The sequence below is a fragment of the Perca fluviatilis genome, chromosome 7 (assembly GCF_010015445.1).
Source record: "Perca fluviatilis chromosome 7, GENO_Pfluv_1.0, whole genome shotgun sequence".
Taxonomy (NCBI): domain Eukaryota; kingdom Metazoa; phylum Chordata; class Actinopteri; order Perciformes; family Percidae; genus Perca; species Perca fluviatilis.
The window spans coordinates 24,350,351-24,374,521 of record NC_053118.1 but is presented as its reverse complement, the minus strand read 5'-3'; the positions used below and the strand labels follow the sequence as shown (position 1 = coordinate 24,374,521).

The 24,171-nt window shown below is 40.5% G+C and overlaps 2 protein-coding genes across 3 annotated transcripts; one reads left to right on the top strand and one right to left on the bottom strand.

Moving 5' to 3' along the window:
• The first annotated feature begins 78 nt into the window (after window positions 1-78).
• Window positions 79-8,826, top strand: abhd16a (abhydrolase domain containing 16A, phospholipase). Its single transcript, XM_039805665.1, has 20 exons — window positions 79-224; window positions 772-831; window positions 1,465-1,531; window positions 2,318-2,404; window positions 2,710-2,795; window positions 4,010-4,083; window positions 4,342-4,449; window positions 4,671-4,785; window positions 4,886-4,987; window positions 5,107-5,170; window positions 5,274-5,323; window positions 5,598-5,721; window positions 5,838-5,942; window positions 6,034-6,097; window positions 6,273-6,329; window positions 6,913-6,975; window positions 7,064-7,140; window positions 7,327-7,425; window positions 7,563-7,609; window positions 8,170-8,826. The coding sequence occupies exons 1-20, from the start codon at window positions 123-125 to the stop codon at window positions 8,251-8,253; spliced, it is 1,635 nt and encodes a 544-aa protein (XP_039661599.1). The 5' UTR covers window positions 79-122; the 3' UTR covers window positions 8,254-8,826.
• Window positions 8,827-8,938: 112 nt separating this feature from the next.
• vars1 (valyl-tRNA synthetase 1) lies at window positions 8,939-22,954 on the bottom strand. 2 transcript variants are annotated; one of them, XM_039805662.1, is made up of 29 exons: window positions 22,835-22,954; window positions 20,652-21,007; window positions 20,423-20,566; window positions 20,051-20,258; window positions 19,847-19,962; window positions 19,635-19,710; window positions 18,614-18,714; window positions 18,375-18,502; window positions 18,079-18,243; window positions 17,598-17,679; window positions 17,396-17,515; window positions 16,880-16,988; window positions 16,604-16,783; window positions 16,316-16,440; window positions 16,069-16,172; window positions 15,799-15,957; window positions 14,950-15,040; window positions 14,710-14,815; window positions 14,481-14,551; window positions 13,465-13,590; window positions 13,101-13,205; window positions 12,520-12,667; window positions 12,189-12,316; window positions 11,803-11,958; window positions 11,441-11,665; window positions 10,958-11,069; window positions 9,773-9,948; window positions 9,222-9,371; window positions 8,939-9,133 (listed from the first exon to the last, which is right to left on the bottom strand). In XM_039805662.1, exons 2-29 carry the CDS (start codon window positions 21,003-21,005, stop codon window positions 9,065-9,067), a joined length of 3,834 nt encoding a protein of 1,277 aa, XP_039661596.1. In that variant the 5' UTR covers window positions 21,006-21,007; window positions 22,835-22,954; the 3' UTR covers window positions 8,939-9,064. The 2 variants fall into 2 exon arrangements, with proteins under 2 accessions (XP_039661596.1, XP_039661597.1); XM_039805663.1 differs by lacking the exons at window positions 19,847-19,962; window positions 20,051-20,258; window positions 20,423-20,566; window positions 20,652-21,007; window positions 22,835-22,954 and having other exon boundaries at window positions 18,614-18,716; window positions 19,636-19,706.
• Window positions 22,955-24,171: the final 1,217 nt, after the last annotated feature.

The window sequence follows — 24,171 nt, the reverse complement described above, 5'->3', positions numbered from 1 at the left end:
AAAATAAACATGTTGTCTTTAATGTTGCTTGTCTGAAAAACATTTTTTCAACTAATTTCTAAGCGCTTTCGCCTTTGAGACTTCTGATCAGTGCAGGCTTCCGTAGTCCTCGTAGTGGAAGAATGGCTGGCTGGATGTTACTCCGCTGTATTTTAGGGCCTCATTTACAACGAATTCATCGTTCACCGGACCAGTCTCGACCTGAAGGCAGGGGCGGGAGAAGGGTAGGGGTATTTATAATGTTTTGCATTTGTTTGAGAACAGCTGACTGCAAAAACTGAGCAGTATTTAATGTCTTAGCATTGATGTAGCTCGGGCTACGTCCCCGGAAGTGTCAGATGTTTGTTATTGAAACCCTGCTGTCACTGCCGGGGTGACGGTTTGTAAATGAATGAAATGCCAGGCGCACATCAATAAATACGCTTGTCTTCGTGTCCAATTACTTTTTGTTTCACCGTCACAGTGACAGCCAGTCTGTAAGTGAAGCCTCATAAACTGTTTTTGTTTTTGTCATTGACATTAGGTGAAAGGAAACTTTGCCAAAACGGGAGAAGAAAAGATAGAAGCTGAACAGAAAACTAATAATAAGAAAAAACATGCATGTTAATTTTAACAGAGCCACTGTAAAGACGGTGTGTAGCTGCAACGTATATCACCCTGTCTCTTTAAATGGCTACAGTCAGTGCTACTAGCTAGCTATCTAATGTTAGCTATCTGAAAGGCAGACGTTAGCAACAGTGCTCACGTAATGAACAACATTTTCTCTCACAGCAAGGATGGACCTACCAACCCAGGAGTCTGGAGAAACACACTGACAGCATCATCGGTTGGGTCAGTATGATTGATAATACTGTATTGGAAAGATTAAGAAGTTCTGTCAAGTAAAGTTTACTCCAGTTCTGAGGTCTTTACACTGGCTCCCTGTCTGATTTCAAAATACTACTGTTGGTTTATAAAGCACTGAATGGTTTAGGGCCACAATACATTTCTGATCTTCTGCTACATTATGAACCATCCAGACCTCTCAGGTTGTCTGGGATAGTACCTACTCTTTGTCCCCAGAGTCAAAACTAAACATTGAAAAGCAGTATTGCGTTTTTATGCCCCACATATTTGGAACAAACATTAGGCTAACTCCCAGAAAACTGTCCGCTGCAACTCTTTTCTTTTAAATAAAGCCTTAAGACTTTTCTGTTTGCTACTGCTTTTTATTAAATAACACAATTATAAATTTCCTACACTGCACTGTAACATTTATTTTTGTATTTTAAACCTATCGTATTCTATTTCAGCTTTTTATTTCCTATTCTCTTTAGTCTTTAACAGCCGTTTTTAAATTGTATTAACATGACTGTTTCTTTTGCACTTTTCCTCAATGCTTTTAACGCATTTTATGTAAAGCACTTTGAATTGACTTGTTGCTGTAATGTGTTATATAAATAAGCTTTTCTTTTCTCTGTCCAGGCTTCAGCACTGTGGTCTCTGTCTTACTACAGCTCTCCTCTTCTCATCTGCTATCTGTACAGGAAAGGTAGGATGTAAGAATTATGATTGATGGAAAACGCAGTGAGACTTATTCTCCACTATTTACTGCAGTCAAGACCAGAGGTAAAATATTAGTTGATTTGTTGACCAACTGAAAATTAATAAGCAACAATTTTTATAAGTCACTTATTAAGGGATAACGGCACATAATCTCTGGTTCCAGTGTCGCAAATTTGTGGATTTGCTGCTTTTCTCTATTTTATAGTGTTGTAAATTGAATAGTTTTGGACTATTGGTTGGACAAAACAAGACATATGACGATGTCACCTCATCAATTAATTGTAAAAACAATCATCACATTAAATGAAAATAAAAATAAAAAATTGGTTGAGAAATATAAAGAATTTGGTTTCATGAAATGTATAACAGTGGAACTTAGGAACATCAGTTTGATTTTATATATATATATTTATTTATTATTATTATTTTTTTCTTCTATGACATTTCTCCTTCCATTAAGGAAGAAAAACTGCCACTGGGTATGATGTTCTGTTCTCCTACAAGTGGGATTAATATAAAGTTAATCAGCTGAATCATCCAGTCAGACTGCCGCAATAGAAATTAATTGCTTGAGGTTGTGTGCTACTCCGTAGTGTATAATTGAGCTTCTGATATTGATTTATGCATATCGTTGTAGGGTAGTTGTCCTACTGTGAATTTTTGTGTTGGTGCCTGTTAATGAGGCTCAGATCTAGCAGGGAAAGAGAAGGGGGTGAGGGGTGGAGGTTGGTTTGTGGATGTCTGAAGTCACTGTTGCTTTGTGTATTTTTAGGTTACATCTGCAGCAGTAAGCTGATTCCAGTGAGTCAGTATGTGGGAACAGTGCTGGTGTGTCTTCTAGGAGTGGCCTGTCTTAGAGGTGAGGCTACAGATTTCAACTGATTGGCAGGCAATGACTAATTAAATTCATTCATCTTTAAGATATCATAACAGATGCTGTATATTCTGCATGCCAATAAGATTTCATTAACATTGAGACCGTTGCACAAGGTCTACACCCCAAAAGCATACTAAACGCATCCTCGACGCTTTGCAGCAAAATGTTGTTTGTGTTTCATGTGTACTCAGCCTATATCTCTCTCTGTTTTTGCTGTATTTCTTCCTTCCTCTCTCCCTTCCTCCCTCCCTCCCTTTCTTCCTTCCTTCCTTCATTCTCTCCCCCAGGGTGGGGGAGATGGAAAAACTCTGAGTATCTTCAGTTTATCACCATTCTTGAAGAAACCAAGAAGAATCACACACCAGCAACCAAGGTGAGGTCATGGCAACTTGATACAAGTATGACCATTTTGGGGGGAATAAGGGGACAAAATAATAATTACTCATGTGTTTGTAAGTATCCATATTAATTAGGGCTGAAACGATTCCTCGAGTAACTCCAATAATTCGATTACGAAAAATCCTTGATGCAAAATGATTTGCTTCGAATCTTCGTTTAATTAATGTTAACAACGTCGTATCGTTCACGGTGTTTCCGCACGGAGGATTATTACTGTTGCACACCGGGCGACACATGCCGTGAAGACTGATAACAAAACGAAGGAAGAGTGTAAGGGGCTAAGAGAAGAGACAGGCTGGAGAAAACGACAGAAAGTGTCCAAAGTTTGGAATCAGTTCAAACGTAATTAAAACCAAAACTCTGTACAGTGTGTCTACTGCAAAATGAAACTAGCTTATCACAATAATAGCACAACATAAATGCTTCAGCATCTCAACAGAAAACATCCGAGTCTAACCTAATCCTCCATTCCACGAAGTGTACCCGGCAAAAGTAAATAACAGTCGTATGGCCGATAAAAAACACAACAACTACCAAAAACAAAGACAAGAAAATACGTAGTGGTGACCACAATTTGATCTAAAGAGCCGACTTGTTGACTATTCCTTCGGAAAAACAGCTGATTGTTGCGCACCATTTTCTCTCACTCTTTCTCTTTGAGAAACAGCTGATCAACGATCTACTAGCATAAGTGTAACAGAGCTGTGTGACATTGTAATCAAATATATAAATGAAAATATGTTGAGTATAACTAATATTTACATATAGGCCTATAAACAGATCAGTCTCAGGTTGAAACTTGTAGTTCTGAAAGTTAAGTTGTACAACTTAAGGTAATGTTTATGTATGTTTAATGTATGCCTTAGTTTGTGGTTGTTATTGCATTTCAGAAAATGTTTTCTTTAAAAACAATGTAATATGGCACTTAAATGCACTTAATATGTTTAGTTTTTTTGAGAGATGATATGGTAAGCAATGTAGGCAATAAAAATGTAGCTTTTTCCGAAAATTAAACCAAACTATTTTATATTATTGCTCTTCAATAAAACAAAAGTATTTTTTATCGGATTACTCAAATAAACGATGGAATAATCGGTAGAATACTCAATTACTAAAATAATCGATAGCTGTAGCCCTAATATTAATACATCAAACGTATCTGCTTTTTTGTTTGTGCTTTTCATTTAGAAAAATCTAAGGTGCTATGACTTTGACTTCTCGTGCTGGCCTTCGGATTTCAGCTGGACAGAAGTCAGCAGTCCGTAAGTGTCTTCTATTTTATTGCCATTTGAAATTACCATGTGTTTGCTGCAATTCTAGTCCAATCAAGGTCAGTTCATTATTAGACAAATTCATTCACAGAAACGTTGATTAATGTGCATTGTCCTTTATAAATGAATACATACGTGAAATTAAATGATGAATAAATCCACCCTAAGCACTGAATAAATGCATCCAGTGATGTCAAATGTTTTGGCGCTCATCTGTTTCATTGTAAGCCTTTGACTCTGTGTTGACAGAAAACTATCCAAGGCTGGTGTTTCTCTGCTAAAGCCAGAGCCCAGACTAAGAGGAGCAGCAGACAGTGTCCTCAACTCTGTGCGCACTCTACCATGCCACATCATCAGGTAAATGCAGTATATGCAGCACCATCCAAAAATGAAGACTCTGCATGACTGCAGGACGACACTGCAGATTTGTTACTAGTATCACAGGGGATAGATACAGTCTGCTTTATAGTAGGTTTGCATCTTATATCACCCCTATTCATTCTCATTTTCCCAGGAAATTATGAAGTATTTGTCCAATGTCGCTACAATGTCATCAAATATATTGTCTTCCTCTCCAGTTTTCTTATTGCCCACTCATTTGGGAGGAGGATGCTGTACCCTGGCTCTGTAGCTTTACTGCAGAAAGCCATGAGGCCCATGCTTCTGCAAGGCCAGGCTAGGTTAATAGAAGAGGTAAAAAAACTGCCACCACACACTCCGTCTTAACTGTCTATACGAACTTCAATAAATAACGATCATCATTCTCTGTCGATTTTCCTACATTTTGTCACAGTTTGATGGCCAAAGGAACAAGCTTGTGGCCTGCGATGGCAATGAGATCGACACAATGTTTGTGGATCGGAGGAGAGACGGGAGACAGACTGGCCAGACCCTGGTTAGTGTCTGGATCAGTTTGTTGTTTTTGTGCCTTGGGCTTGTTCCAGGGTCCAACAAAACTCATGTCCCATCAGTCACACTACGGGTAGCTCTTGAAATGTATGATTTCTGCCACAGGTCATCTGCTGTGAGGGGAACGCAGGCTTCTATGAGGTGGGCTGCATGAACACTCCACTGGAGGGTGAGGAATCCACTACGTCAAAAGAGTCAATATATTTTATAGTGCTCTAGCACAGAATGAAATTGTATACTGCAGTTAAATCTTGTGTTGATGTGCTCTGTAGGTGGCTACTCTGTGCTGGGCTGGAATCACCCTGGCTTTGGAGGCAGTACGGTAAGCAGTGTTTCCAGATTTGGTACTATATCTTTTAAACTAGCATTAGCTTACAGCGCATAGCTGTGCTTCACATAGTCCTGACAAACAACACAGTGGAAAACAAAGGCATGTCGAAATTCTGGTTTCAGTTTGACAGCATTGCACAAGAGGCTATCACTGGAGTGAAATGAAGCATTCTAAATCCGTGCATGTTTTTTTAAGGTGGGTTGAGTGTTGCTGCTATGTTTAATAATGCAGGGATGTTGCTATTTTACTTGTATTTTTCTGCCAGGGAGTGCCATTCCCCCAGAATGAGGCCAACGCCATGGATGTAGTGATCCAGTTTGCGATCCACAAACTCGGCTTCCAGCTCACCGACATTGTCGTATATGCTTGGTCCATAGGAGGCTTCACAGGTACCCAAAGACCAGGACAATACACGAGGGGCACTATGCTACACATGTGAATCATGTTTTTTAGTCCTTCCTTCCTGCTTCTGCTTATCCCTCTATCTCTCCATTCCCTTTCTCAGCCAGTTGGGCAGTGATGTCATACCCAGAGATCCAGTCTTTAGTGTTGGACGCCTCCTTCGATGACCTCCTTCCTCTGGCCCTCAAGGTCATGCCAGACAGCTGGAGTGAGTCCTTGGGGTTGAAGGTCATACATCTATTAATTGTTGCAGCAGGGAGCTTTGTTCAAGCAACTGAAATATCTTTGTTCTCCCTTAGGACCGTTGGTACAGCACACAGTTAGGCAGTACATGAACCTCAACAACGCTGAGCAGCTTCTCAAGTGAGTGGGGCAGTCTATTTATAGTGTCACTAATCATAAAAGTCAAAGTCTGCATCATTGAACATTACGCAACATATTGGAGTGTAATTGTGAAACCAACCTTTTTTGTTGTTGTTGTTGGCGTAGCTGGCAGTGATGTGGCTGATGATTAACACAACTCCTTCTCTTCCTCCAGATATCAGGGACCAGTCCTGCTCATCAGGAGAACCAGAGATGAGATCATCACCACGACGTGAGTCCCCACAGTCCATTTTAAAATCTCTGTGTGTAGTATAGCAGGATTACTTTCCATTGGGTTTACACATGCATGCTTTTAGCAGGAAATTGGTTGAAATAGGATGTTGAGTTCAGAACAAATGTGATTTAAAAGTTGAGTTCATTGTTACAGTTTTCATTGGGTTTACACATGCATGCTGTTAACAGGAAATTGGTTGAAATAGGATGTGGAGTTCAGAACAGATGTGATTTTAAAAGTTGAGTTCATTGTTACAGTTAGTAAGTTAAGTGGGACATGATTATCATTGTCATCATCATTGTTCTATATAAACAATAGATGCATATCAAATGGCATGCCAGCTTCTGCATAACATTTTAGCACTATACCTTACGCCATAGTTATATAAACATAATTATAAAAACACACATTCACACCAGAAAACTACCCAGCACTTGAATTATCTGTTTACAACACAGTAATTGTCAGTATGGTCGGTGAGGGTTAAGTGCCCCGCTAGTTAATGCAGAGGCAAGAGGAAGCATTTACTAGCCTACTCAGTAACACTATATAATAGTAAGAAGTACACTGTATATTACAGGGGTCCAGAGGACGTCATGTCTAACAGAGGCAACGACCTCCTGCTCAAGCTGCTACAATTCAGGTCGGTATTCTCCTTGCTGGATACGATCAATGTATTTGGACTTGTTGAGTGATGCATATATAAGTGGTGATGTCATTTCCCTGCCTAGGTATCCAAAAATAATGACAGATGAAGGGGTTAGAGTTGTCAGACAATGGCTGGGATCCTCCAATCCCTTAGAAGAAGGTATGTGTGACTACCATTTCACTGTGTTGGGATACTTTTCAATTGCCTTTTGTGTAAATTAGAATATAATTTATTGTATTGTACTCAAGAAAAAATGTGTATATCTGCATTTAGGATTTGAACATGTGTGTAGTAAGTTGGTATTATAACCGCTGTGTTTAATGACAGCTCACTCTTTCTCTGCAGCATCTGTGTACAGTGGCTACGAGGTGGACGATGACTGGTGTGTGTCTGTGCTGCAGTCGTATCAGGCAGACAGAGATGTTTTGTTTCCATGGAGCGTTGGTAAGCCCCTGGGTCATTTCACATTTACAAGGCAAATAAACTGCACACAGTACTACCGTCATACATACATTATACACCTCAAAGTACTTTTACATGCATCACACACCGTTATGTATGTTATGTATGTATGTTACCAGGTGAGGATATGACTCTGGAGGGAAGGCGGCAGCTGGCTCTTTTCTTGGTGAGGAAATAATCATTTGTTATCCATGCGCTCAGTCTCAGTGTGTGCAGTTCTTTCTTCAGCCACCTGTTGTCTTTATCGCACTGCTCCAAGTCAGGATACAAAGTCTGATTTCCTTTTCTCCAATAAGCACCATTTTCTTGTTTAAGGTTGGCTTACCTTCCCCCTTCTCTCGCACTCTGAAAAAACACATCACAGCTATTCACAGACATCATTACCACTGAGGAACACTATTCTGGTCGCCATAGTAACCAGCTCACCTGTGCTCTCAGGTTGACTGCTGTAATATATTTCACCGCGCTCAGCTTATTGAAGTCATTTAACATCAAACAAGAGCGGTGCCGTCAATTACAGCTAATGCTATGCTTTTCCTCCCTCGGTAATTCCTTCTGAATTAGGCTTTATTCACCTGTGTAAATCCTTAAGAGATGGGAGAGATTTGTAAGGCACTGAGCCAGAAAGACTGAACCTAATGTAATCAAGTTCTGCACTTTTTGTTCATCACCCTCCCACACCTCATTCTCCATTCCTCCTCCATCCCTGTCTTTTCTCTCTCCCAGGCACGGAAGTACATGCGGAACTTTGAAACGACACACTGCACTCCTCTCCCCGCCTCCGAGTTCCACTCACCCTGGAGACTGTAAAGGAAGATGGATGGACGAGAGGAAACAAGCAGTGAGGATGTGGATGGCCTGTGGTCAAAAGAGCGCGTTCCTGGCATGGTGTGAATGCATTAGTGATTTTGCTTCAGATTTTTTCCAAGACAGATTCATTGTCATGTATAGTGTTGCTGTGGTGGCATCTGGCAAGATCTGGTCTACTCCCCCCTCCCATAAACCTGTAAAATATGGTACATCTTTTCTTTTGAGGTTTTTATTCATACTTTTCAGTGTTAGTCTCCAAAAGAAAAAGGGAGAATAAAAGATGCATTTTATGTAAATGCAAAAAAGCCATCCCTCACTCCTTCCATCATTCCCCTCTTTGGCTGTATTTGTAAAGAAGCAAGTATAAGTAGGAATGCATTGCTACAATTTAAATATTATAAAACAATCTTAATAGGAGTTTTAGTATTTTAAATAATTTAAATGCAGCCAAAATGTAAAAGCTTTTCAGGTTTATTTGTTTTATGTGGACACTATCTATGAACAAAGCTGTATCTAACATGATCTTGCTTTTACATGTTCCATTAAATATGCTGAATAAAATGTTTGACATAAGGGACTGAATTCATTTGCTCAGTACTTGATACAAGTGTTCAACAAATTGCACAGATATACAAGAGACTTAGATTAATAGATTGCCTTTGAACAATACACTGCTGAAGACGTATTGTCTGTCATAAGAGCTTTATTGAATTCCCTTTGTACTACAATCAATTTGGAAAATGAATATTAAAATGATTACATTGACAAAAATGTGGAAATAACTCCTGATTTACATAATGCTAAGGGCAAGTCACATCATTTTCCTGAAGTTGTCCATGGCTTCTTTCACTTTTTCAAGTTCAGTTTGACTCTGCCGTAGCTGTGGAGAAAAGAAAGTAATTATTTACCAGAAATTCACATGTCTCTCACACACTGAGAAACCCTGTGAGTCAATTTCTTTTTCCCACCTTATCAGCATCCTGCTCTTGCACCTTCACTGGCACCTTCTCCTTGTAGTCGCTCTTTGCCATTTTCTCTCTCATCTTCTCCATCTGTTTTTCCAAGTCACCTTTCTTTGTCATCAGCTTAGTCACTTCCTTCTCCACATCGATGAGACCCTGGGGGAATTAAAGGTGAAGTGAAGACAAGGACTACAGTTGTAAATTATGATCTTGTTAGTTTAGGTCAGTAGAGAAGGAACAGAGGAAACACTATTCTCAAATTCAAGTGGAGGAGACCTAGTTTAAAAAGGATTCCTAGCATGATTACCAGCTAGGTGAGGTGCATTCCTGCTCTTAGACTATTCAGGTACTCATGTAACCTGTCAAACCAGAACCAGTGAATTCAACTGTTTTGCAATTTTAAGAACAATAGTATGGTAAACAACATAATCATGCATCAGCACACTGTCCAATGAAGCTAAAACAAAATCACCAGAACTAATGTATTTACACGTCAGGTCTTGGGTAGAGTGATGGAAAGAAACCAAACAAAATTGAACAGATTACCCTGCCCTCACCTTGAGCATAAGGTTGACAGTACACCTGTCAGAGGCGATGGCCACAGCACAGCCTCCTGGGACAGGCTGGTTGCCGGTCACAGCAATGACGGCCTGAGAATAAGACAAGGTCTGAATCTGCAGACTGTACTTCTGCACCAGGGACACGGTCGCAGAGTCTATGCACTGGAGGTAGCCTGGGAGACAAATGGGCACATCGAAGTTTAGGCATCATAAATGATAATTTGTTGAAAAGATGCATTCAGGATTCAATACCATCTGTGGTTGAAACAATTAAGTGTGAATAGAAAACAGATAAAGTCCTTGACTTTATCCGTTTTCTGTTCACACTTAATTGGTATTGAATTCTGAATGCATCTTTTCAACAAATTATCATCTTACTTAAATGTAAAGTAAATGCACAGTAGTATTCACGGCAAAATGTACTTAAATTCTCAAAAGTAAAGTACTCCTGTGTACTACACTGTTATTACTGATGTGTAAGCAGCATTTAATGTTGTAGCTGGCCGAGGTGGCGCCCATTTTAACGACTCTATAAACTGTTCTGTAGTTTATTCTATAACAATGCTTCACATCGTATAAGTTCATCAGGTCTTCTATGTAAAATCTTTATCATCAATCTATAGAATAAAAAGGTACAATATTTGCCTGTGAAATGCAGTGAGGTAAAGGTATAAAGTAGCATTAAATGGAAATAATCAGCTCTTAATGATTTTCTTTATCTAAAATAATTGCTCTAAACCAACTAAGTACAAAGTATCACAACACAACAAGAAATAGGAAAAATGGCTCTAGTGAAGAGAGGAACTATATTAAACTCTTAATACGCTCTACCTGTCATATGCATATTTCTGTTTCTAAATGTACCGGTACTGTCAACCTAAAAATTTAATTTACTGAATGGATCCTATTCATTTTCTTTTGTCTTTTTGTTGAATTGTTTTTTAAGTTATATTGTCATGTGTGCTGTGTGTATGGGCATGTATTAAATAAAAAAAATAAAAAAAGATAGCCTATATATATATATTTTTTTTAATAATGATATTTTATGTAAGAGGTCGCAATCTAAAAAGGTTGGGAACCACTTTTTTTTTCGCTTTCTTAATCTGAAAAGTAAACATATCACAGCTGAAGTATCATATTTTACAGTAACTTTAATGATTTAGTTTGTGTCTGTCATCTTACAGTCAGCTCTGGTCTTGGTCAGGTTGTAGTCGGCCCTCAGTGACCGGATCGTCTTGATCACAGTCATTACGAACTCCATGTCACGGTCGACCTCCTCACTGTGCCAGCAGAACTACAACAAGACAAGACAAAAAACATATTGCTCACAAAGACAGAAGGAGAGCATCACCCAAAAATGAACTTTGGTGAGTATAATTTTAAATAGGCCACGTTCATCCTCTCACAAGATCTGAAACTGCAACTTTACAAAAAAGTTGACCAGTGCAGTCATTTGTACATCCTCTTTTGTTTTTAAGATTATTTTTTGGGGCATTTTTAGGCCTTTATAATGACAGGACAGCTTAGACATGAAAGTGGAGAGAGAAGGGAATGACACGCAGCAAAGGTCCGCAGGACCGAGCCTCTGTATATGGGTGTGCGCTCTACCAGGTGAGCTACCCAGGCGCCCCCTGTACATCCTCATTTACCCTTTCCTTGTCTCACCTCCTCTGTATTAGGGTAGGGTGTGACACTAATGCTGGGGGGATCACTCTGAGGTCGTCGTCGTGGTAACCTCTGGTAGAGCTCCTCACTGACGAAGGGCATAATAGGAGAAAGAAGGCGCAGACCGACATCTAAACAGGTGTAAAGGGTTTGTCTGCACACCAGGGCCTGTCTCTGGCTGGCGCTGTCTTCCTCTGCTTTACTGAACACTGGTTTCACACTTTCCTGGAGGACAAGGAGAGTGGGAGGGAACAGATTTGGCACCAAGTCTTCTGCAAAAACATTTAACTTTTTACATGCACTCACATAATCCATTTAAGATGAAGGGAGCTGGGATGCTCAGTGGTCTCAAAGGTTCTTACCAGGTAGACGTCACAGAGCTCGTACAGCCAGAAGTTGTAGATGGCGGTCGTGATGGTTGGGAAGTCATAGGCCTTGAAGCCAGCATCACAGAGACCAACAGCAGCACTCAGTCGAGACAGAATCCACCTGTCTGATACGCTCTCCTCCCCACACAACTGAGGGGGATTGGATGAAGGGTAAAAGAGGAAGAGATTCAATTAACAAGACTCGTGTACAGGGTACCTCCCAAATGTCAATGTGTACACGTTTATGAATACAAAGCAGGGCAGCAAAGGGGTAAAAACCAACCCCCAGACAAATAATGGTAACAAAAAAAAATGGATGGAGTGGAGATGCAGTGCTTGTTTATGTTGTCTTTGTCCTTCATCTTTTCCCCCGGTCTCACCTGGGCTTTCTCTGATGGTACAAAGTTGTCTCCCAGCGTCTTCATGGCAAACTTCACAGCGTTCCACAGTTTGTTGCAGAAGTGACGGTAACCGAGGATGCGGTTGACATCCAGGTTGATATCCCTACCTGAAAGACACGCACAGGAATACAGGATCGTTTCAGTGTGTATTAAAATAGATTGCTTTCGTAACAACTGACCTTGTACTTACTGATTGTAATGCAGCGTTTTGATATATTTGATGTACTCAAGGTTGAGATCCAGGCTGTTGGCCAATGGAGGCACAACAAAAGGAGAAAGTAAATGAACAAAAAAAGAAAAATGAGTTCACCTTGGCCAGTGTAGGCACACAGGGCGAACCGGAGAGCATCTGTGCCGCACTCTGGGATGCCATTTGGGTAGTCTGATGCCTGGCCCTGCTTTGCCTTCTCCACCTCCACTGGATCCAAGTTGCTGTCCATCAAAAGGGCATGAAGACCCTAGAGGGTAGGGGTAGGTGCATGGGAAATAAGGAGGGATGTCACCACTGAAAAGAAAATGTGTTAAACAATTTTCTCTTTTCATCTTGAGAATGTGTTTAACTGCTTGATGTTTTAATAGGCAGGAAAGGACCTTTAAAAAGGGTTTTATTATTAAGGGTAAAGTGCAATTCACTACAAGTCCTTTAGTGCCCTCTAGAGGACAGGTCTGCTTCGTCCGACGGAGCAGTTTCCGCCCAGCTGGTGAAGAGATTGATGGCTCAATAAAAGCTTGTTGGAAGCAAAAAAGGGTTCTAATTAAAGCTTTCATAAGAGTATGGGCCTCAAGGGAGCAATGGATGTGGGGTGACCATGTAAAAGGCAACCCAAATGGGAGAGAAGAGAGACTATGTATTTGTGTCTGAACATGCATTAAAGCGTGATTTGGCTTTACCTCCAGGGAGATCCCTGTAATGACATCCAGAGGGTCAATGACGTTGCCCAAAGATTTGCTCATCTTCCTTCCGTGAGCATCCCTCACCACTGCATGCAGATAAACCTGAAGGAAAGCATCATCATTACTTAAGGCCATTTTATAGTCCTGCGACATGCGTCGCTGCAACGTGTAGTTACATTTTTCGAGAGGTGCACATCAGGCTACGGCGTAGGGTCTGGCGTAGACGCAGAGGGGTCTACGGGGGTGCGCTGTCGATTCGACGCACAACTATAAAAAGGCCTTAAGTCATGTCCTGCTAATAGCACAAATATCACATCATGTTGGGTTATGTTCCTGTTTGGGCAGTGTTGATTGGTCTCACCTCTTTGAAGGGCAGCTTGCCTGTCAATTTGAGGCCCATCATAACCATTCGAGCAACCCAGAAGAACAGGATGTCATGGCCCGTCTCCAGCAAGGTGCCAGGGTAGAACACATTCAGGTCCTGGGTCTATAGGAAGACCCCAAATAGCGTCATTTTTGATGGAAATACATAAAGAAATAAAAGACAACACTGATAAAAGGTCATATTTATACAGAATGTTTTGAGAGGTACAGTGACCGGTGAACCAGTTTCAAATATTAAAGTAAAAGTGTACTTAGAATTTGGGTGGCAGCATTTCCAGTTACTACACTTTTCTTTATTACACAATTTGCAGTTTTAGAGCAGCGTTTCTACTGCAGAAGACAGCTTTACGATCTACTGCAAAAAGTGCCATTTGTGTCAGTAGAAAGGTGGTTAACCTCACTGGGGATTTCCACCGAATGCAGAACGTCTGCGGACCGGCTCCGCTGCGTGTCGGCTCCGTGCTCCGCCATCCGTCATTACCCACCAGGTCTGGATTTGTTGCGTAACAACTGCGGCCATGACTGACAGCTGAAATCATGAGGGCCCACGAGATCTCGCAAATTCACGTAGAATAGGACCACAAAATCAACAACAGTTTGTTTCCATCCAGAGGAGTAGAGGGGAAACAACTCTGTGCTGTGTTTTCAGGGTGCAGTGCAGGGAAATATGATCCGCCGTGAGCACTGTGTATTTTATTTAGAAAATTAACCGGATATTTATTTTGTTTCTGTGCTCGACTTCCTGTCCCACACTATCTGCCGTGTGCTGAATTGCTGCGGAGCTCTCCGGCGTCCGGCAAAAATAGAAGCTCTGTGTATCTGCTCCGGAGGGCTGCGGATCGCCGGAGCTGTGCCGGAGTCGGAACGCAGACGTTCTGCAGTCAGTGGAAATACACACATCGACTTTAATGGAAACCTAATGACTCTGCCGCCGTTCCGGAGCGGATCCACAGACGTTCCGCAACCGGTGGAAATTGGAGGTCAGTCTTTTACCTCATTAGGCCATCCAAAGATGGAGAAGGGGAAAATGCCAGACGAGAACCAAGTGTCCAGAACATCGTCATCTGAAACCCAGGAACAAAAGTTATCTCATCTGTATGAATATGGAGTACAATTAATTACATTAGGTGAATCTGTGTAGTAGCAAAACATGAACCGATTAGATAAGCTGTATAACAATCGTGGTAATGAGACAGCTAAATTAAAAAGTGTTCACTCTTACCTTGTCTGAGGGTAATTTTGTCAGCAGACACATTGAAGCGTTTTGCAGCCTTCTCTCTGGCCTCCTCCTCCGATCTCCCACTCATCCAGTAATGACCGTCCATGTCCTCGAGGGAAAAAAAAAATAGTTGTAGAGTAGATGAATAAAAGAAATAGTCAAAGAAATGTGGAATAACAAAAAGCTTTTATCAGTCATCTAAATGCATCCAGACCTTGACAATAGTGACAGGCATCATCTTACCTCTCCTGGTTTAACGGAGGGATCGTTGACAGTGATGAAGTAAGCAGGAATACGGTGACCCCACCACAGCTGCCGAGAGATACACCAGTCCCTGAGAGGAAGATGGATGGATGAAATCTGAAACATGACTCACGACACACTTGTTTGTGCAAAATAATCAATCAATCTATCTATCTATTCTATCTATCTATCTATCTATCTATCTATCTATCTATCTATCTATCTATCTATCTATCTATCTATCTATCTATCTATCTATCTATCTATCTATCTATCTATCAAGCTGCATTAGTCAGGTAATCAATTAACTCATCCTATTGGCAATCAATTCATTATTTAGAAAAAATTTTGAGCAAAACTGCCATACATTCTCTGGTTAAAGCTTCTCAATGTGATTTGCAGTTTTTCTTTGTCTTATGTGATAGTAAATTATATTTTGAGGTTTTGAACTGTTGGTCTGACAAACCAAGCATTTAGAAGAGATCACCTTGGGTTCTGACCAAAGATTTTTTTTCACTATTTATTTTCTGGCATTTTAAAGACTAAAATATTTAGCGAATAATCAAGGAAATAATATGAGGATTAATTATTAAATAACCGTTATTGCAGCCCTACTTTTGTGGGATTCTTTCAAAAGAATATTACCATATTCCCTCCATCAAAGTTACATTTAAAATGATTAACTGCCAAGTTTTCAGTGTTATGGCCAAAAGTGCAGATATTGTATGTATCACTGTGATAACACGGTCTACCATAAATGAAGTTGGCCCTAACTGCTCAGAGCTATTTTGAAGTATAAAGAATAAGTATAAAACAGAGGAAACACATTTGAAATAAAGAGATAATTACCTGATGTTGTCCATCCAGTTGAACCACGTCTTGAGGTGGTGATCAGGAATGATTTTGAGCCGTCCCTCTCTGACAGCGTCTGCAGCCTGCTTGCCCATATCTGTGCAGTTCACATACCACTGCGGCTTCAGCAGCGGCTCCACAATGTCTTTGGAACGACTAATAGGGTAGATTCACAATGGGGCTTAAAGGATGATCCTGAACAGGATGAAAAAATCTAAAACACAAATAACCTGTCTTCTACTTATGCACACATGAACCTCACTTTACCTGCAGACTGGGACAACCATAGGGTTGTCTTTGATCTCTTTAAAGTGGCCTCTGTCCTTTAGAGCCTGCAGCACGGCCTTCCTGGCCTCAAAACGCTTCATGCCCTGGGGGACAGACAGAATAGTTAAAAATGAGAAATTAAGACATAAAACTAATACACCAAGCATACTGTGAAGAAACCTGACTTTTAATGTCACGACACAAATGCACACACCGCAGGGGGAAGGGCAATAATGAGACACTATACCAGGAAGGGAGGAGGCACGTTAATGAGGAGGCCATTCTCGTCCAAGATGTTGATGAAGGCCAGATTGTGTCTCTCTCCAACCTCGTAGTCATTATGGTCATGGGCTGGGGTAATTTTGACAGCACCTGAACAGAAAATGGTGCAGAGGGACAGGAGAGGCAGAGAGAGGAAAAAAAGAGAACAGCCATTATAAGGAAAGTGGCCTGGCTTAACGACTTGTTATGATTACTTATTCTCAGCACACTGCAGACCCAAAGGCACATTGTCTCTTTCTGTAACCATGCCTACCTGTTCCAAAGCTCATATCCACAAATTCATCTGAGACAATCGGCATCTTGCGGTCACAGAAGGGGTGCCGCACCATTTTTCCCTTCAGATGCTGATATCTGGGGTCAGCAGGGTGGACAGCTACAGCAGAGTCTCCCAACATAGTCTCAATACGAGTTGTTGCCACGATCACTTCCTCGTCTAAGCAAAAGAAAGAGAAATGTGAAGAAAGGTTTTACTGAAGTGGCACAAGGTGTCTTTCATTCAAAATATCGTGCTCTCTATGCGCTCACACACCTGATCCGTCCACCTTGTAGGCGAAAGACACCAACACTCCAAACTCCACTTTCTCTTTGTACCCAGGCACAGGCAACAGAGTCCTGCCGCTGAGCTCCTTCTTATCCACCTGCAAACCACCCAGAAGATTTAACCAGGCACAGCACGGCTAGGGGCAGGGTTAACAACGTAGGGCTAGGTACTGATTGAAAACATTTAATATCATTTGCTATAAATTCCAAGATTACACTTTTTTTAAGTACTGAAGAGGGAATTCATAATTGTATAACGATATTTTTCTACTAAAAACATTTCGTCTCCTTTTTAAGGATTATTTTTGCTCATTTTGCCATTGCATACCTCCATTCAGGCAATGTTTTTATTTAACACACAACAAAAAATGTTAAATCTCAACCAATGCACAGGTTTAAAACCCTTAAATTAAAAAATAATAAGAATAGAAACAAGTAGACACATTTTTGTGATTTTACTGGAAATTGCCTAGGCCTTTATCACTGTAATAAGATGCATACTTGCCTCTATGTCAGAGATGGCAGAGTTTAGTGTGCAGGACCAGTTGACCAGCCGCTTGCTCCTGTAGATCACTCCCTCATCATGCATGCGGATAAAAGCCTCTTGGACTGCATAGGAAAGTTTCTTGACAGACAAACGGGTATATTCATGAGAATGAGGAATTCTGATTCTATTCACATTAGTTTAGGGATTTCAGAAAACTCACAGGGTCCATAGTAAAGCAGGCTCTGTCCCAGTCCAGAGAGGAGCCCAGCTTCTTCAGCTGGTGGTAGATACGGTCTCCCTTCCTAAAAAGGCAAAGGGGCTAAGTTATACCTGTGCCTTTATTCCAATATTTATCCCAGTTCAGTTGACATATTTTGTGAAAGGTAAGCGGAAATAGTTTATTTTTGGAACTCATTTATGTCCTTCCTGGAAAAGAAAATGCATATATAAATAACATATGGGAGGATTTGGTTCTGCCTTTCATTTGAATATTTGTTGTGTAGTTTAATTTATTTTTTATTTACTCTTTGTTATTATTTTATTTGATATTATTTTATTTTTTATTTGAAACGTTTGTCCGACTTGGGAAAAGTATGTACATGGAGGGGCACATGTTTATATACTGATGTGTTTCTTTCCGTGTTATGATTGAAATCTTAATAAAAACATTGTACATTCTTTCTATTACTTCCTTCACTCACTCATTCTTCCATTTCCAAATTTCCTGGATGAAGTTTTCCCTGCCCAGATCATGGCGGCTCAGACCCCTCTCTCTCATCAGCTTTTTTTCCACCACCACCTGGGTGGCGATGCCAGCGTGATCACAGCCCGGGTTCCACAAGGTGGTCTCCCCTAGCATCCTGTGCCTGGACGGACAGAAGAAAGCACACCAATTCAAACACACGGTCCAAATCACAAAAAGTGCAAATGAAATCGACAGAAATCCCATGGTGCAACAAAAGTCTCACTGAAAATATGACTTTCCAATTGTAGTTACCATCTGGTCAGAGAATCCTGAATGGCGTTGGTGAGGGCGTGACCCAGGTGAAGTGATCCAGTCACATTAGGTGGAGGGATGCACATCATGAAGACGCCACGAGGGTTCTGGTCACTAATACTCTTCCTCTGTAGAATGTAGTGAGGGAGAAAGACATGTTATTGCAGACTGAAATGACAAATAAAAAATATTATATTTTCTGTTGAGTGAATATGGCACAAGTGGGAGGACTTCCTTACCCCATACTCAGGCTTGAAGAATCCCTGTTTCTCCCACCATGAATACCAGGCAGCCTCCACATACTGAGGACTATAAGAGTCAGGAAGCGGGCTAATGACATCTGATACCAGAGGAGAAAGAGAGAAAGGATTGACATATGGACCTGAGACTGAAGCTATTCATATTATGGAGGGTATGCACAAGGGGTTGGGGCAAAAATCGATTCTTAGATGAATCAAATTATGTCTCAATGCAGAAGGTCAATAATCGGAAATGTAAAACCCAATTCTCGACATAATGATCGCCTGTAACGGTTTTGAAAGACCGAGCTATACGTTCCCTATGGCTGAACCAATTAGATGGTGAAACATAAACAGGCACGTCATGTTTACGTTCTTAGCTAGGCTACTTTTTGAGTTTTGGTGAGGATGGCTGAGCGTGAGCAACACAAGAGGGATACAATCCAATCTGCTCCCCCTGGCCTAAAAGCTAGCGCATGTTAGCATCTTGGCTTCTATGAAGTTGAAGGAAAAAGGGATCTGGACAAGAGCCACAATGTATCCAAGTTGTGTCTAACTAAACTTAACTATTTTGGGAACACAACAAACATGAGAAACCATATTTCATGTTTCTGGTAAAGTTATTAATAGTAGTAAATAAATTAATCTGTTTATTTTAATTATGGATCATCATAAATACGCTAGGTTTTTAAAAGTAGCAAGTAGTCACGAAGTGAGAAAAAATAGATGATAGAATAGATGTATAGATGTCAAAAATGTTGATGCATCGATCATTGTTTTATACTCACATTGTAGCCCTCTGCATCCGAATCAAATTATGAGATGCCTAGATATTCCCAATCCTAGTATGCACGGATGTCACTTTTTCACATAATAAAATCCCCCACACCACCACTAAGGGGCAAAACAAGCCTGCAATGACTGCTATGAATGGGGAAAGCTTCAACACCACATACTGATATGGTATGGTGATGTCACGAGCATTCCTTCTGTTACAAGAGAGAAAATACTGATCAATCACCTTTTTTCTCCCCAGGAGCAGTGGGAACACTGTATGTGATAACTCCCAACTCCTTCTTTTCCGGTTTGGCCTTTTTCTATAAGAGAAAAAAACAGATGATGTCAAGTGATCTTAACCTATGCAACAACAAAAAAAAAGTTGTATTGTTGACTATATTCAGGTTTTATTTTAAAATAAAATAAGTTCTATTTGTAGAAGTTAAGTATCCATACCTCGGTCAGTGGCTGAGTCTTTTTCTTCGCCTCCATGTCCTTCTTCTGCTGAAACTTTTCCAGCTTTTCTCTCTTCTTAGCTTCCTTCTTCAGCTGGGCTTCTGTCTTTGGTGGACCTGAAGGAGGAAACATGAAGAAAATCAGAATACTGTGTACAGAAAAAAAAAAAGAATATTCATGATCTGTGGGACAGGACTTCCTGACCATTAGCTGTGGCATCGGCAGAATCAACAGCAGGACTGGCATTATCAGCTTTAGTATTTGCAGCAGCATTTGTTTTCGGAGTAAATGGCACCATCTTTTCACAAAGAGTCATCTTCCCCAACACCTTCAGGAACTGAGGCTGATTTGTGCAAGTCGTGAACCACCTTGTAACATTGGTCAAGACTTTCCTGTCTGATGGCTCCAACACCTAAAAAGAAAAAAATGGAATCAGACTATGGTTGACTGGTATATGGTATATGCTTTATAACACAGTCAAATGTTGACAGGCGCCAAACATGGCTGAGATTTCTCAGTATTAAATTGTTCCGACTACAGAAACATACTGAGACAAGTGTTGCACCACATACGTACATATTTGAAAGGGAGAAGAACAGCAGTAGCTACAGCCATATCAGCCAGGGTGACGGTCTCCCCCACCAAGAAGGTTCTTGGTTCCAGTGCCTGATCGAGAACCTTCAGAACGCGTATCAACTCCGCACGGGAACTCTGCTGGAGCTGAGAAGGCACAAGTCATTTAAGAATAATACCTCACAAGAAGATCACACACATGTCCAAGTAAGCATTTGGATACTCCTCTCACCTTATTATCCACTCCCATCACCCCCATCAGTGGGAAGACGACAGCACAGGACACTGGAGTGAGTTCATTGTCTGCAAAGCTGAGCCACTGCCACACCTGGCTCTGCTGCTTTGTATCTATACCAGTCCTGTTCCCCTGATTAGCCAGGTACCAGGCCACAGCACTGGCCCCGCTCAGGACGGAGTCACCTTCCCCAGCGCCCAGCAGCAGGGTCGGTCTGGAGCGGGCATTCAGGGATGCAGGAGGGTCCTCTGTGAGGGTCCGCAGGCAGGAGGACGTACAAAACTCTGCAGCTATGAGAGCCAGAAGGCTCCTGAAGTCATCAGGGTGAGGGGACACGTAGAGAGTGGCCATCTCTGGTGGAGACACAGGCATTATGTACATTATGAACTGGTGATTTGTGCATATTTTCTTTTTGCTAGTAGTTAGGGCTGGGCGATATATCGATATAAACAAATATATCGATATATTTTTAAATGAGATATGGAATTAGACCATATCGCATATATCGATATAGTTCAAATGTGATCCTTGCTCCCATAGATATGTCGCCGTGAGGTTCTAAACATACGTCAAAACCCGCCGCCATCTTGGAACAGGGGTCCGAAGCATCCAGATCAACGCTAAAGATGCCGGACTTTTGTACTGCTTAATTATGTTCGATAGAGGAAATGAAAAGAACAAACAGCATGGATAACATTTAACAGGTGACAATGTGTTTTTATGATTATATATGCCGCCGACCAGCAATCTGAGCTCTGGCGCAGCGGGAGGCGGAGAGCCCCGGTCGGCCGCAGCGCTCTTCCCCGGGCAAAAACACAGCTCGCCCGCTGCTGCGCGGTCCCCGCTGATCCAGATCGGACCAGCCAAAGACAGAGTTGTGACCGGTAGGATCTTACACCGTAGTCCAGGACGAACTGTATGTCGATATCGGCGGAAAGTTCCACTAAGTTTGCCGGCGGCAGGCGGACGGAAAGAAGCTACAGCGGGGCAGCGACCGTCTGCGGCTGCAGGATCTGGAGCTCAGTGCGTCGTAAAATTACATGTAACGCGCTTAAATACATACAGAAATAAATAGTGGAGGAATGAGCCTGGACATTTCAGTCTGTTTAAACTTCACCTTGAAGCAGAAACTCTTAGTTCAGAAGGGTGAAGTTTCCGTTTGGACTCAGATCTGTGAACCGATCATAATAAATGTCTTTGTTTTGTAGTCGATAGTTCATCTTTTAGTTTACTTAAGTGGAAGCAGTATCAAGTGGAAGAATGGGACTATAACCTAGGCTTACAGGCATGAGGCATTACATTTTGAACAAAGTAGATTATATTAATATCAAAAGCTTAATTGACCTTTGGAACGAATCACAAATAGCCTATGGAGCTTTGATTTCAAAAAAGTTACTCCTGTTATACAGTATTTAGGTTTACATTTTATTGTTATTTGAACAGCTGAGCATTTAATCATGAACCAGGTGAAGAAACCGGTTTATTATTTATTTGATTTTGCAACTGTTTCTATGAAACTACTTGTGACATGTCATATTTGTTTTGGGCTTTGACTGAACATTTGCTCTCACTTTGCGGAAAAAATATCGGGATATATATCGTATATCGATATTCAGCCAAAATATATCGGGATATGACTTTTGGTCCATATCGCCCAGCCCTACTAGTAGTTAAAACAAATCCAAACAAATATGCCTGACGTGATTCTCTAAGACATTCTTTAACTACCTGACAATGGTGGAGTGGGTGTGTTTGCCTGTCATACCAGTTAAATAGCGTGACATCTACGGTAAGGTTAACAAGGGGATATGAGCTTTGTAAACAAACTGGTTTAAACGTAACAATTTATGAAAACCATTTTCAGCATCGTATACTGAACTACATCATCGTTCCAAAGTGTCAAACGATGTCTGTGTTAGCTGGTTAGTTATCTGTTTCACTTGATGCAACCTCTGCCACCTGTCAAAGGCTGACGAAAAGTCATGCCAAACAGGCTAGTTAGCTTTAGCTAATCAGACAAACTTAACGTTAAACCAAAGAGATTAATTCGAGTTTTTGTGTGTGCTTGCGGAGCTTTAAGCGTGTTTACAAACGTAGCGATTATTTTAAACTCGTAATAAGCCCTCGTATAATAAACCCATGGCTTGTTATTGAAAATGTCTTTAAGAATGTATCCATACCTTTGAACGAAACAGAAAGAGAAGTCAGCTTAAGTTAGCATTCACAGCAGAGCCAAATGAGTCCTCTCTCTCTCTCTCTCTCCGCCGTCTGATGCAACCATGCGACGAGCTAGCAACGTGTTCCGGGTTTACGCGCTGCTTCCGCCACAAACCGGAGGTCTATAAAATGTTTTATTTTTTAATAATGATAAAAATATGAATAATGGTTAAAAACAACAACGACCAACAACCAATGGTTTAAAAAGTATACAAAAAGAATATTAAAGTAATAGCATTAACATCAAAGTGTATAAAAATACACACATCTAAATAAAAATACTGAAGTATCATGATCAAAATGTTTCCAAAGTAAAAGAAAAATCCTGCATTCAAAGTTTAGAGTATCACAAGTAAAAGTACTCCCTATCCATTATTATATCATTATATATATATATATATATATATATATAAACATTATTGGATTATTAGTATTGATGCTTTGACAATTGCAAAGCAATACTTGCAATGCTATGTGCTGGTTGAGATGGAGCTTATTTTGACTACTTTTTTTTATTTAGCTGCTTGGTAGTTTAATCTATAACAATGCATAATTCATAACCTTCTCATTAGTTTTATATGCAAAATTCTAATTCAAAGTAACTACTTACTTACTCTACTGTATCTGTCAGTGTTTGAAGTACAATATTTCCCCTGAAATGTAGTGGAAAATAATAGAAAGTAGAAGCAAATGGAACTACTTAAGTAAAGTAACTCTTAATTTCACTTAAGTATATTAGCATTCATATTTTATATCTGGAAGGTTTTGATGTGAATACAGGTATGTAACAAAAGTCTTGTTTTTGAGGAAGGAAAACATTTTTTATTGCAAAGAAAAAAAAAATTATATGCCAGCATTCTCTTTTATTATAATGTACGTTAAGCAAACCTTTATCATAACATTTATCATACAATAATTGTTTTGAATAATTACATCCAAAAGCCTAGTGCACAGTGTTTTTAATTCACAGTTGGGTCACTTATAACAGCAGCAGATTATTTGGACAGCTAGCCACAGTGAAGTGTAAGACCTGCAGTATAAGCCATTTGTAATTCACTAAATTTGTTTAAAAAACATATGGCTATCCCTTTATATTAACTGCATATCAAATGACATCAAACTGAAATAGTGCCCCCTCTTTCACACTCTTACTCAAAGAAATTTACAAACCAAAACTGGAGAAAACATTTGAAAAGGTTTGTTACTAATGGCATCATGTGGACTTTCCCTTCACTTTTCACTCTGACTCCTGCCCAAAAGCTTCTCTTACCGCACCAATGACCATATCCACCATCCCCGT